At 43.7% G+C, this 14,120-nt stretch overlaps 1 protein-coding gene across 1 annotated transcript in view; it reads right to left on the bottom strand.

Annotated features, from left to right (window-relative positions):
* LOC123675104 (low-density lipoprotein receptor-related protein 1) overlaps window positions 1-14,120 on the bottom strand; it is a 42,013-nt gene that overhangs the window by 7,517 nt on the left and 20,376 nt on the right. The window contains exons 19-28 of the mRNA XM_045610358.1: window positions 13,659-13,898; window positions 11,779-12,147; window positions 10,121-10,668; window positions 9,380-10,066; window positions 8,680-9,163; window positions 7,597-7,975; window positions 6,029-6,328; window positions 5,267-5,630; window positions 2,970-3,513; window positions 936-1,216 (exon numbers count right to left, since the gene is read on the bottom strand). Coding sequence (XP_045466314.1) covers window positions 936-1,216; window positions 2,970-3,513; window positions 5,267-5,630; window positions 6,029-6,328; window positions 7,597-7,975; window positions 8,680-9,163; window positions 9,380-10,066; window positions 10,121-10,668; window positions 11,779-12,147; window positions 13,659-13,898 — 4,196 coding nt within the window. The remainder of the gene's footprint in view (window positions 1-935; window positions 1,217-2,969; window positions 3,514-5,266; window positions 5,631-6,028; window positions 6,329-7,596; window positions 7,976-8,679; window positions 9,164-9,379; window positions 10,067-10,120; window positions 10,669-11,778; window positions 12,148-13,658; window positions 13,899-14,120) is intronic.

The raw sequence follows: 14,120 nt of genomic DNA, 5'->3' as shown, positions 1-14,120 counted from the left end.
AGTGGAGCTAATCCCCAAGTGTATGTCGAAACACCGTTACATCCAGAAAAACTGACTGTTTGGTGCGCTTTATGGGTTGGTGGAATCATTGGTCCGTACTTCTTCAAAAACGATGATGGCCAGAACGTTACAGTCAATGGTGATCGGTATAGAGCCATGATTACTAACTTTTTTATTCCTGAATTGAACAACCATGATGTCCAGGAGCTGTGGTTCCAACAAGACGGCGCAACATGTCACACAGCTCGTGCCACAATCGATTTATTGAAAGACACGTTTGGTGACCGCCTAATTTCACGTTTTGGACCTGTAAATTGGCCTCCAAGATCTTGTGATTTAACACCGTTAGACTACTTTCTGTGGGGCTATGTAAAGTCATCGGTCTATGCGGATAAGCCACAAACTCTTGACCATTTGGAAAACAACATTCGCCGTGTTATTGCCGATATACGGCCACAAATGTTGGAAAAAGTCATCAAAAATTGGACGTCCAGATTGGACTTCATCCGAGCCAGCCGTGGCGGTCATATGCCAGAAGTCATATTTAAAATGTAATGCCACAAGATTATCTTCCGGATAAATAAAATTCATGTCAATCGAATAATCCATCGTTGTTTTATTGCAATTTAAAGTTCTATAGCTCTAACAAAAACACCCTTCATTAGGTGTTGGACTGATCCTCCAAAATCCTCATAAAAGAACCTACACGTCGAGCTTAATGGCAACAGGAATATGTTAAATTAAGTTTAAAAAAAAAAGGAAAATTCTTGTAACTGAATCTTTGTCCGAGTTTTCATTGTTCAGTAAATTTGAATATTGAAAGAAAAATAAGAAACAGTTTAAAGACTTAACAGTTACGAATTTAAACCTTTTCCGATTGAAAACTAGAATGAAGAACATCATAAAAATAATAATGATGATGAAGACCCCCTTACCAAGTTACTCTTGATGTAGTTATCGGCACAGGTACATGTCGCCCCGTGGGGACTGAGAAGACAGAACTCAGACGGATGGCAGAAATCGTGGCAGGTGTTGTTCAGAGATAAGTCCTGCTTATGCTCATGCAATATGAGAAGGTCTGAGACCCTCGTCAGACCCTCTCCTATGTGTGTTATGTTTCCCAATCCGAATTTCTGCATCTTCAATATGTTGTGCGTCCTGTAGGTCGATATGAACAGGCTGCTTTCGAATATTTCTATTTTGAAGGGCTTGGTTTCTGAAAAGGGAATGATTATGTTATAAAGTATGAAAACAGATGGAATAAGGAATATGAATTTGTAAAGTTTATGGAAAAAACGGACAATTTGAGTCAAGCCCTCTTGTTAAAGTTCAAAAGAAGTCTACAAATCTTAAGGATAAAATTGATCCGCTTCACAGCAGTGGCGAGAAGTTAATTTTGTTCTTTTTAGAGCTTATTAATTGAAAAGTCCCCGGTCTGATGCACAGATGGCGGTGCTAGTATTAAATCCGTATGATTTTTAGTTAGTACCAACCATCAAACGATACGTGTCGAAATTTGACAGTAGATCGACAATTAGTTTGTGAGATATTGCGTTGTGAGTGTAGCTACTTTTGTTATATGAAAAAAGATGGAAGAAAAATGTTCATGTGCTGATAACATATTGCTTTTGGAAGGGAAAAAATACAGTTGTAGCAATATCTTGGCTTGATGAAGAGTTTCCGGGGTCTGCACCAGGAAACTCAACCATCATTGATTGGTATGCCAAGTTTAAACGTGGTGAAATGAGCACCGAAGACGGCGAACGCAGTGGACGCGCAAAAGAGGCTGTCACCGACGAACAAATCAAAAAAGTTCACAAAATAATTTTGAATGACCGTAAAGTGAAGTTGATCGAGATAGCAGACATGGTGAAGATATCATCTGAACGTGTACATCATATCATTCCAATCGGCATTCAGCTGAGTGGACTGAACACGATGAACCGAATCCAAATTGAGGAAAAACAAAAGTCAGTTGGCAAGGTTATGGCATCAGTATTCTGAGATGTGCAAGGTATAATATTCATTGATGACCTCCAAAAGGGCTAGACCATCAACAGCGATTATTATATAGCGTTATTGAATCGTTTGAAGGTTAAAATCGTTAAAAACCTGTCCCATTTGAAGAAAAAAAGGTACTGTTTCATCAAGACAATGCGCCGTGTCACAAATCAATGAAAACAATGGCAAAATTGCATGAATTGGACTTTGAATTGCTTCTGAATCCACCGTATTCACCAGATCTGGCCCCCAGCGACTTTTTCCTTTTCTCAGACCTCAAAAGAATGCTCACTGGAAAGAAATTGAGCGCCAATGAAGAAGTTAGCCAAAACTGAGGCCCATTTTGAAGCGAAAGACAAATCGTACTACAAAAATGGTATCGAATAATTGGAAGATCGCTATAATCGCTATATTGCCCTCAAAGGTAACTATGTTGAATAATAAAATCGAATTTTGCCCAAAAAATGTGTTTTACTATGGTAGACCGGGTACTTTTCAATTGGCTTGTTATAACCTTTATTTTTATATTGATGACGGGTCATGGAAACATGGAGTCATACAAGAGAAGGTTCAAGTTGACGGAGACAACGGGAAAATGTGGTTGTGACAGAAACGAGGAAGAGGACGCTACACATATAAGACAACATTGTACATTTGATTTCAGACAAACAGCAAGAGAAAATATAGAAAAAAAATATGGAGACCTAATGGTTCAATTGAGGAAGGATGGAAGAAAAAATGACACAAACATGCAGAAGGCTAATGAGTGGGTAAATGAAGTAATACTGGACTCGCAAATTTAGAAACTGGAAATTGGCGCGAAGGGTTGATGAACTAGATAGTAGGTAGCTAAGAGCGAAAGACAAAAGAGCTAAAACCGAAAGGTGGGAAGCAACAAAACCGACCCCCAACCCTTAATGCTAGATTTCTATTACTTCGGTTAATATTTTCATACGAGAACTCCTCACCTTTGGTAAAATGCCTCACGACCTGCCTGTCGCTACCGTCAAACTTCACGCTCTCCACAACCAGACCCTTGGGATCGGCCCAATACAGCCTTCCGGCAGGGTAGTCGACAGCTATGCTCGTAGGCCACAACACGCTCGTGTTCACCAACACCCTCCTCTTGTTGCCGTCCATATAGGCTGTCTCGATCCTCGGCACCAATCCCCAGTCGGTCCAGAACAGCAGACCCTGCGCGGGCGCCACCGCAATGTCCCTCAACTCCTGCATATCGCCCGTGATCAGCGTATAGACGCTCCCGCCATCCAGGGAGGAGACAAGGATTCTGTTGCCGTCCGTGATGTAGAGCCGTTTGGCCACCCAGTCGATGCTGATGCCCCTCGGGTCCACCAGGTTGGAGAGGACGGTCTTCGGCTGGTCGGCGTCCCGTTTGGTCCTGTTCTGGCCGCCGTTGACGTCGAGGACAGCGCTCTGGACGCGCTTGTTGTGGTGGTCTGTCCAGAAGGCTTGGACCTGGTCGTTTTTGTATAATAGGTCGACGCCGTATACCTGAAATCAATTGGAAAGGGTTAGAGATGTCTGGGTGCTTACTAGGAAGTTAACCTAGAGATGGGAGCTTACAATGTCTCTTTATTCTGACAATTCTGAAGTGAATAATTGCGTTTTGTTTGCTAGATAGTGATAAAGAGTTTCATTCTGTCCTTAGACGATCATAGGAAATCTATCACTCGACGCAGAGCAACCAACTTCCCTTCTTCAAGATATTCTGTACATATCATCAGCTTACATTAAGTTCTTTGAGATATATCGTAGTACTTTGACTTGACAAGATCTTTTGAAGACTCAATTAATCTTTTTTACCCTAGACCTCCTGAAGTGAACAACGACATTTGGTTTGCTAGATATTGGTAATACACTATATCTTGGACATGCAAACATGTTTGTTTGGTGTATTCATTGAATGGTAACTTGTTATTGTTAAATAAATTGAGAAACTTCTTTGCTATAGTGTAAGACGGTCCTATTGTCACCTATGCGTCTCTGGCATGGTGGACAAAAACTGAGGAGGCCACCACACGCAGCCGGTTGCAGAAACTGCAAACGCTGGCATGCATTGGTGTTACAGGAGCTATGCGCACAGCTACCACAGCAGCGCTGGAGGTCATACTGGACTTGCCTCCCTCACACCTACATGTGAGGATATGTAGCCTGCTGAAAGCAATAAGAATTTCCCTCAATGGAAAGCACCTACCTGGAAACTGGGTTGGACATATGAGGATATTGAATCAACTAGATTCTTAGTGCAATAAGTTTCGTAAATCGTTTGGACAAAAAGTCACATCCATAAGGTTCACCGATGGATCAAAATCAGAGAGAGGTACTGGCATTGGGGCATATGGATCTAAACTGAGGATCTCTAAAGCCCTGGGAAGTGAGCCCTCTATTTTACAGACCGAGATACTGGCTGTTTACGTATGCGCTCAGGAGTGTCCTTTAATGAACCTCAAGGGGGCGCATGTCTACATCACCACAGACAGCCAGACCAAGCTGAGATTTCTGGAATCGTACTGCCAGGGGTCTCTTATGAACTGGGAGTGCCGTTACACCATAAGGCAACTAGCCAGAGGCAATAAAGTGACTCTACCAAGGGTACAAGGGCACTGTGATATTGAAGGAAATAAAAAGCCCAAGAACTTGCAAAAAGTGCATCAAGGTTAACACCTGCTCGACCTGAGCCTTTCTGGGCTAGGAAAAGATCGATATAAAGCAGTGGTCCAGCAATGGGAGTTGAATAACAGAATAACCCATTGGACAAACAATCCTGGACTTATTCAGGTCAAGAAATTCGTGATGATTTCACCTAAATACGCCAGAAAGCTCTTGAAGCTGTCACCGAACTTCGGGTGATGGTGGGACTGTTGACGGGGCACTGTCGGTACGAACATAATTTGTACCGTATGGGAAAGTCAGCAGATGAGATTTGCAGGCCTTGTGGATCAGAAGCAGAAACAGCCGAACACCTGGTATGCAAGAGTCCAGAGCTGGCTGGCCTAAGAACCATTCATATGGGGAAGCCGGTCATGGATACCAGAGAGGAAACGGCCAAGGCCCCTAAGGAGGTTGTCTGTTTTATCAACGTCATTGACGACCTCCTTGGCTTTCCATGAATGAGTAGGGTAGAGAACAAAAGATACTCATGATCACAGTTCCCAGGAGGCTAACCTTACAACGAACCCAGTTCAAATAATGAATAATAGTGTTAGACAATATATACTAGTAGGGTAAGGATGATGTTACACACCTTATAACCTGGAGCAGTAGCCAAAGTCTTACTGCGCAACTTGTTGTTGGTCTCGTCTCCCACTTTGTAAGGCGACACTAGCCTCAACTCGGCTTCTGTAGCCAGCACTAGGTCGGCCAAGCCACCCTTGGCCTGGCAGTGATTTTCCCAGGCCAAGTAGTAACCTGGAGCGCACTTGCACACGAAGGTGTTGTTCTTTTTCTCCACGCATATCTGGGAGCAGGAGTTCCATTTGCACGGAGATACTTGGCAGCCTTCCTCGTCACTGTTGTCCTCACAGTCATTCTCACCGTCGCACCTCAGCTTCTCGGCTATGCAATGGCCGCTACTGCAGGCGAATTCACCTGGTGGACACCTTCCGAACCTACAAAGACGATAAAAAAAAAGCAATCATATAGTTATCTACATAGTTAAATTCTTCTCTCACAGCATTTACAAGAGCACTTGAATAGTTTAACGTATGTGTGTTTATGAATGAAATTCAGGCATTTTTTCATTTCACGGCATTCAGACAATTTTTAATTCTGAAAAAAGTACCTCCTCATATCAACACTCGATTCTTGGATTAGTGGTTCCTCTTTGCGGAGAATCTTCAGCTTCCTCGATGGCTCAAGTGGCTAGAGCATCGGACTAGTTATTCGGAGGTTGCAGGTTCGAATCCCGCTCGAGGAGGTACTTTTTTCAGAATTGAAAAATTGTCTGAATGCCGTGAAATGAATTTCATTTATTTACAAGAATTGTAAGAAAAAAAGAGAAACTTACCTTTTGCAGATGGCAGGGTCTTCGTCGCTGCCATCGCCACATTGGTCGTGACCGTCGCAGACTGAACTGATAGGAACGCAACGGTCGTTCTTGCAACGGAACCGTTCGAAACCGCATGCCAGGCCAGAGCAATCGTGTTCGTCCGATCCGTCCTCACAGTCCGCTTGGCCGTCGCAACGCCAATCGGCGTTGACGCACTGACCGCTGTTGCACTTGAAGCCGTCCTCTGGGCAGACGTCGCTGCAGTTCTCTTCGTCGGAACCGTCTGCGCAGTCCCTTTGGCCGTCGCATTTCCACTCCCTAGAAATAATGCGAGCTTGAGAATTTCAAATAATAATACATAGGCGTACAATTTTGTTTCCACCGTTTTTATTTCAATGCTCGGCTCCAACGCATTAAATGCGTTCTATAACGATCGCCTGTGATTGTTTCAGTCGGTTTCAACAACTCATAATACACTATGCCGAGCTGGTCCCACCAAATACTGAGCATGACCTTGGAACCGTGAATATTCCGTTTGACTGTCGACGTGGAAGCATGGCCGGGATCTCCCCATGATTTTCTGCGCTTGGGATTATCGTAATGAACCCATTTTTCGTATCCAGTTACATTGCGATGCAGAATTCCTTCCGTCTTTGCCTTGCAAGCAGCTGTTCACAAGCAAACAAATTCCGTTCAGCTTTTCTCGGCTTCAACTCGTACGGCACTCAATTTCCTTGTTTCTGAATCATTCTCATGACTTTCAGACGTTTTGAAATGGCTTGTTGCGTCACTCCCAATGATCCTGACAATTCTTGTTGCGTTTGACATCAGTCTTGATCAAGTAATGCCTCAAATTCTGCATTTCCGAAAACGTTTTATCTGCCACCGCTGGTCTTTGACGTCAAAATCACCGTTCTTGAAGCGTTGAAACCACTCTGGGCACGTTCTCTCACTAATAACGGCCTCACCATAGGTATATGAGAGCATTCGATGAGCCTCAGCCGCAGAATATTAAAATCTCCCGCAAAGGACGAAAATTTGGCTCGTAAGCTGACATGTTCAATCGAGAATAACTTTATAATGTAGACACAAATCGACTAATTCCGAAGGTGTTATGTTTACAAATACCTAAGCTTTTTGAATGACATTTACGATCTATTTATTTCGACTACCACTTTCCGCCGTAGCCATCTATTGCAAAACGGCTGAAGCAAAGTTGTACAGCTAATACAAGACGGAAATGTTGTAATTTAATTAATTTTTCCACAATAAGGAGGCTTTGTTCTGGCCTTAAACGATTGACAATGAATTGCCTAACCTTACTTAGTTTATTATTGATTTAACCTCGAAACGGCATTGACAGAAAGACGACTTGAGCGCCACCATAAGAAACGGTGTGAAAATCAAGTGAAAGGAACAATACCATTAAAATCCAAGAAGGCTGGTACCTTCAAAAGTCGCCACTTCAATCTTGAGGTTCTTCAAGAGTGAGTGCACACCAGTGTTTTAGACATCTTAACAACAAACCATCGAAAATTCTCATACAATAAAAACTTCTAACCTACTAAAATTCGAACTATACTCACAAAAATATGCATATCTGCGGGTCGGTGCACTGGAACTCGTTCTTCTTGCACTGCACGTTGCAGCGCGCCTCGTCCGACCTGTCCTCGCACTGGAATTGGCCGTCGCAACGGAACGCACCCTTTATGCACCTGCCATTGCCGCACCGGAACTCCGATTCCGAGCAGTTCCTAGGCGCGCAGTTCGTCTCGTCCGAGTTGTCGCCGCAGTCGTTGTCGTAGTCGCAGCGCCATCTGCCGGGTATGCACTTGTTGTTCCCGCATTTGAAGTAGGAGGTCTCACAGGTGTGGTACTCGGGCTGGCTACAGCTTTGGGGTTCGTCTTCGCCATTGGGGCAGTCTGGATCGCCGTCGCAACGCCATGACTCTGGGATGCAGCGTCCTGGAAGAGGTTAGGTTAGGTTAGGTTAGGTGGGATAACACAATAGGTTATGGGATGAGTAATGCAGACGGACTATGCGAATGGTAATAGAATTATAGAATGATGAGATCTTTTAAGAGGGAACACCATCACGTGGCTGCTTAGTTCAAAACGAAATTAGAGATATTTCTTCTTAAAAATCCATGATATTTATGGGGTTTTCACTTAATTTCCTTAAATAATAATCTACATGGAGGAAAGTAAATATTTTCAATTTGCTAATGAAAAATTCAAAAAAAAATTGCTAACTCTTCATTTTTCGACAAAAATTTGATGATATGTACTCCATACAACGTAAAGGTTTGGTCATCGCAGGAGCACCAGAGGGGAAATGAATGGGTAACAAAGTTTGACTGATGTGCGAAAAACCACATGGTGCTAATCCCTCTTAGTTCTGGGTCTCTAGTCACTCGACAGTGACGGTTTATCCATTAAGCATCTTTTTGTGATATAGCAAAATGCTCCTATAAGAAAGAGTATTGAGTGGAGGAAACCGAAAAAGAAATACTCTGGTGAGTTCTCCCAGATATGGATCACTCCAAAAATTACCTCCGGAATTTTAACTAGTATCCTTAAAGATTGCAATAATGACAAACTTTCTGAAGCTTTCCTTGACTGCATGCACCCCATCAACCACTGATATTGATAACACATTCAATCCTTACCTGAGCTACATCTGAAATGATCCGCCCTACACGTCCTATTCGTGCAGCTCTGCTCCTCGTCCGAGTTATCACCGCAATCGTTGTCGATATCGCAAACCCAAACGGCTGGTATGCACTTGTCGTTGCGGCACTTGAACTGATTAGGTGGGCAAGTCACAGGGGGGCAATCCTCCTCGTCCTCGCCCAGCGGGCAATCCATCTGCCTATCGCACCGGCTCTTGGCCGGCACACAACGGGGCGGGACTGTATCGTTACCAGCGCAACGGAACTGCGTGCTCAAGCACGTGTAATTGCGGCAGTCGACCTCGTCTCCGTTGTCGCCACAGTCGTCGCGACCGTTACAGAGGTCGGATGGGTGGAGACAGCGGCCATTGCCGCACTGGTATTGGCCGGGCGTGCACCTAAAGGGCGGGCACGTGTCGGGTTCGTCGCTTTTGTCGCCACAGTCGTCCTGAGTGTCGCAGCGCCACCAGAAGGGGATACACTGGGGGAGAGAGAAGTTTTTTTTAGTGAAATGGGTCTTGAAACCACTATAAATCAATAATCTTATGAATTGTAGGTTCTAAATCCCAAAATATGAGGATTCTGTCTAATATGCATTCGGCAGAGTCGTTATCTGGTTTAAGAATCATTTTGGCCAACCTATCATTATCCTATTTTGTAGCAACGATGAAACATAACTGGTAAAAATAAGTAATACCTTATAAGTAGTCTTGCACTCGAAATGTGTATTGGTACAGTTGGCCTTGCACGACTTTCCATCCCCCTCCAGCACGTAGTTCTCCGGGCAGGCGCAAGAATAATACGGCGCCTCGGCTTTCAACAGACACAACGCTGAGCAGTTCGCCTTCTCGCAAGGATTCTCGATCTTGGGCTGTTTGAACGGATGCACCACCCGCAGGTCCATCGGACGATGCACCATCGTCAGCAGCGACGAGCACCTGGTGCCGTCGTACTTGTGACACCTCTCGACGGACTTCGTCTCCCAATCGGTCCAGTACACGAAGTCCTCCCAGATGTCGATGGCGAACACGTGGTGCAGTTTGAGCGTCGGGGTCCTGTCTCTGCTGGCAACGATCTTCACGTTTTTGCCGTTGTAGTCGGCGACGGCGATGTAGTCTTCACGGGCGTCAGCCCAGAAGAGCTCCTTGGTCTCGAAGGAGACCGTGAGGGCGTTGGGCCAGCCCAAGCTAGAGTTGACGATGATTCTGGTGTTGGAACCGTCCATGTTGGCCTTGCCTATGTGCACCTGGGTGCCCCAGTCCGACCAGAACATTATGCGCTCCTTGGGGTCGAGGGCTATGGCTCGGGGTTCCTCGAGTCCTGTGGAGATGAGGATGCGTCTATATCTGCCGTTTAGGGTTGAGACTTCTATGGTGTCGTGGCCCTGGAATAAACCGACGAGTTTAATATATTAAGCAATAATAGCACTTAATCTCACCTTATCACACCAATAAAGATTCCTCCCAACCCAGTCAACGGCCAGACCATCAGGATTCTGTAACGTAGAGGAATGCAACGTATGCGGTGTCGCTGAACTGTTCTTATAGTCGCAGAGTCTCCTGATGGAACTGCCGTGCTTCGTTACGTCCGACCAATACAGACACTCCTCCCTCCAGTCGTAGTCAAGGGCGACCGCGTTGCTAAGGTTGTGGGCCAATAAGGTCGAGCTTCCGCTCAGGTCCAGCTGTCTTATGTAGTAACGATTGGCCAGGATTATCGAGGCGCGTTCGGTAGAGTTCGCTCCGCACGAAGTCTTGTCGGATCTCAGAATGTATTCAGGTTCAGCGCAGCTGCACCGGTAGGAACCTAGGGTGTTCCTGCACACTTGACTGCAGGGTCTCTGCAGGCACTCGTTGATGTCCTCGCACAGCCGGTGGTCTTTTTCGCTCGTCTTGTAGCCGGGCATGCACTGGCACTCGTAGCCGACCGGTTTGTCAATGCATTTCTGGGAGCAGGGGGGCGGCGTTGCTGTACATTCGTCGATGTCTGGAAAATGGTAAAAATCAGATTTTGCGACCTTTTGCAAAACCATATTGAAGGGTAATTTGCTACCTTGATATGGTCAGTTCGTTCTAAATATATATAACTAATTCGAAGAGGCAGTTCCTTCAATATCAACTAAAGATCGTCAGTTCCCTCTTTATTTAAGTAGATGAACTAGTTCCAAACCTTTGGGTCGTTAGTTCTTTGAGAACTGGAGTGAATATATATCCGGCCTAAAGGATGGCTAAAAAAAATATATATACGGGAACTAATTCGCTACCTAATGAACTTCTTTCGAGAAAAAAACTAGTTAGCCTCAGTGCTCCTTAGTTCAAACTCAAGAAATAGATAGAAAAATTACTTACGATGTGTTCGAGAATATAAGAAGTGCATACTAAAACCAGGACGCTAGTTCGAGACTTAAAGATCGCCAGTTCTTCCGAGAACTCAGTTATTGGATAGAAAAACTTTTACACAAACATTAGATGAAACTAGTTTGAGACTTGAAGATTTGAAGGAACTCAAGGAGTAGACAGAAAAATTATTTCGTGATCTAACCATAGTCAGTTCCTACGAAAACTCAAGAAGAGGATAGGAAAACTGGTTGGAATTCTAACGATAGTTCCCTAGGAACTCAAGGAACATATAGAAAAACAATCGTCAGTTCTTCCGAGAGAAACAAAAATCAGATAGAATTAGTGTAAGATCTAACAATCGTTAGTTCCCTAGCAACATAAGGAAATAAACAATTTTCTTGAGATTTAACGATCGTCAGGTCTTCCGAGAACTAAAATCCTAAATAGAAGAACCAGTTCGCTACCTAAGACTTGAGAACTATTTCTTGAGTCTTTGAAGTCTTAAGGTCTTTACTTCATCTATATCTACATATAGATGAACTAGAGACCTTGACGACAGAACTAGTGTAGGACCCAACGATCGTAAATTATTCTGAGAGCTAAAAATCTAAATAAAAGAACTAGTTTGCTACTAACTGTTGTTAGTTCTTTAAGAGATTCAAGGAGTAGATAGAGATGAACTAAAGATCTTGTCTGCGACCTCATGATCATCAGTTCCTTCAAGAACTCAAGAAATTTATCGTAAAGAAATACTTACTGCACTTGTTCTCGTCGCTGTAATCGCCGCAGTTGTTCTCGCCGTTGCAAAGCAGCGTGTCATTGATGCACACCCCATTTTCGCACTGGAACCACCCCTCTCCCCTGCAGTAGTCATTGTCGCTCTGATACTGCTTACCCTCGTCGCTGCCGTCGCCGCAGTGGTCTACGCCGTCGCACCTGAAGAGGTCCATAATGCACTTGCCGTTGTTACACCTGAACTCGCCCGCCGCGCAATTGTGGTGACAGTTGTTCGGCTCGTCCGAGCTGTCGTTGCAGTCTCGGTCGCCGTCGCAGAAGTAGATCTTGTTTATACAGGTGCCGTCGGCGCATTGGAACTCGTCCTTGAGGCAGACGGCCGTACTGCAGCCTGGGGAAAGAAGAATTCGTCACTTAAAATCTAGTCAGTTCTTTTCATAGCTATCTTTCTTAACAGAAGAATAAGTTCGTAAATGGACTAGTTGAAAGAACCAGTTTTTTTAGGGCTTACTTAGCAGAAGATCCAGTACATCACCTGATCGTCAGTTCTTCCGAAAATGGAAGAACTAGTTAGTTCCCTATCGTTAGTTCTTTCGAAAAATAAAGAAACTAGGCAAAAGAACTAGTTCACCTTAAAAATCGTCAGTTCTTCCGAAAACTTAAGCAGAAGAACTATCGATCGATCGACAGTTCTTACAAATATTAACGAACTAGGCACAAGAACTAGTCTGTCACCTAACATTCGTCAGTTCTTTAGAAGACTGATGAACTATACAGAAGAACTAGTTCGTCACATCAATAATCGTCATTTCTTTCCAGAACAAACTAGAAACATAAAAATTTGTCCTCCACCTGACGAATTTCTGTTTTTTCGATAACTAATGAATCAGACAGATGAACTAGTTAGTTCTCAATTTTTTTTAGACAGAAGAACTGGTTTGTCTCTTAACAAGGGACATATCTTTCGAAGATGAATTAGGTAGAAGAACTGCTTCGTCAGTTCTTCAGAGAAATAACATACTTAACGAAAGAGTGACTTAACGACTAACTAAGGGTATAGTCCGTATATCGCAGAGAATTTCAGAGCGGTTACTAGTGGTTTTCAAAGTGTCAGATAACCTGCTTCGTATTTACGGACCGCTTGACACTTGTCAATGGTCAACTGAATTTTTCATTGACAGAATTTTGGAGGTTATAAATGGTTGATCTCTTTTAATTTGTTAATAACTAATAGTTATTAATGGCTCTGAAGGGTATTTGTTTCGTTATTAAAATTATAAAGTTTTTGAGTGTCATGGAAAATATTCATAAACAATAATCTGAAAATTAAAATGACAACTGCCAACCGGAGTGGGCGTGGTTTCCGAACCTAACCAGAATAAAAGTACGGTTGCTCTGGTGACAGATAACTCGCCGAAGTTTGAGGAAATAGTCAACGGTTTTTGAGGAATTTTACATGTACGGACCACCAACTTACTAACCATAGTGACCAAGGTGATGTACGGATCATAGCCTATTATTATTATTTGAATCGGGGTCGTTGTGGCTCGCTAAGCCTTCCGGGAACTGTGACCATGTAGATCTTTTGTTCTCTACCCTTCTCATTCATGTGAACCCAAGAAGGTCGTCAATGACGTTAATAAAACTGACAACCATAGGGCCCTTGGCCATTACCTCTCGGGTATCCAGGGCCGGCACAATTTTTTTGGCCATACCCTAACTTAGTTACCTAACCAACTAGGCAAACGAATTAGTTCCTCGCCTAGCGATCGTTAGTTCTATTGAACCAGTTCTTCAACTAACGAGACGAAAGAACTAGTTAATAGCCAGTTCTATCCAACTAGTTCATCCCTTAACGATCGTCAGTTCTTCAGAGAACTAAAGAACTATTCAGCATCTTACCTAATTCCCTGTGTTCGTCGTCGCGGTCCGCACAATCAGCTTCACCGTCACACACCCATTCCATGGGTATACACTTGCCGGTACTGTTACACCTAAACTCGAACGGATCGCACTGCCGAGTCTTGCAGTGCTCAAACTCATCGGAATTATCGCTGCAGTCCGGCCTGCCATCGCACTGCCAGGACTTAGGAATGCATTCGCCGCTCTCGCATCTGAACTGATTAGATCTGCACTGTGGTTCTGAAACAGATCCGAAGGGTTGCCAACACCACATATTAATGTCTGAATATGTAAATGAGTAATTCTTTATTGGGTCCAAATATATCATACAGATGGAGACCATGTCACAAAAAAATTTAACTTAATTAATTACAAAAAATATAATACTTATTAATACCCAAAACCAAAATAATAACAAAATAAACCACTACTACGAATGAATGGACATTGTTTTTATGAGTT

The sequence above is a fragment of the Harmonia axyridis genome, chromosome 1 (genome assembly GCF_914767665.1).
Source record: "Harmonia axyridis chromosome 1, icHarAxyr1.1, whole genome shotgun sequence".
Taxonomy (NCBI): Eukaryota; Metazoa; Arthropoda; class Insecta; order Coleoptera; family Coccinellidae; genus Harmonia; species Harmonia axyridis.
Note: the sequence above shows the minus strand (reverse complement) of the source record. Positions and strands in the feature narration are given on the sequence as shown.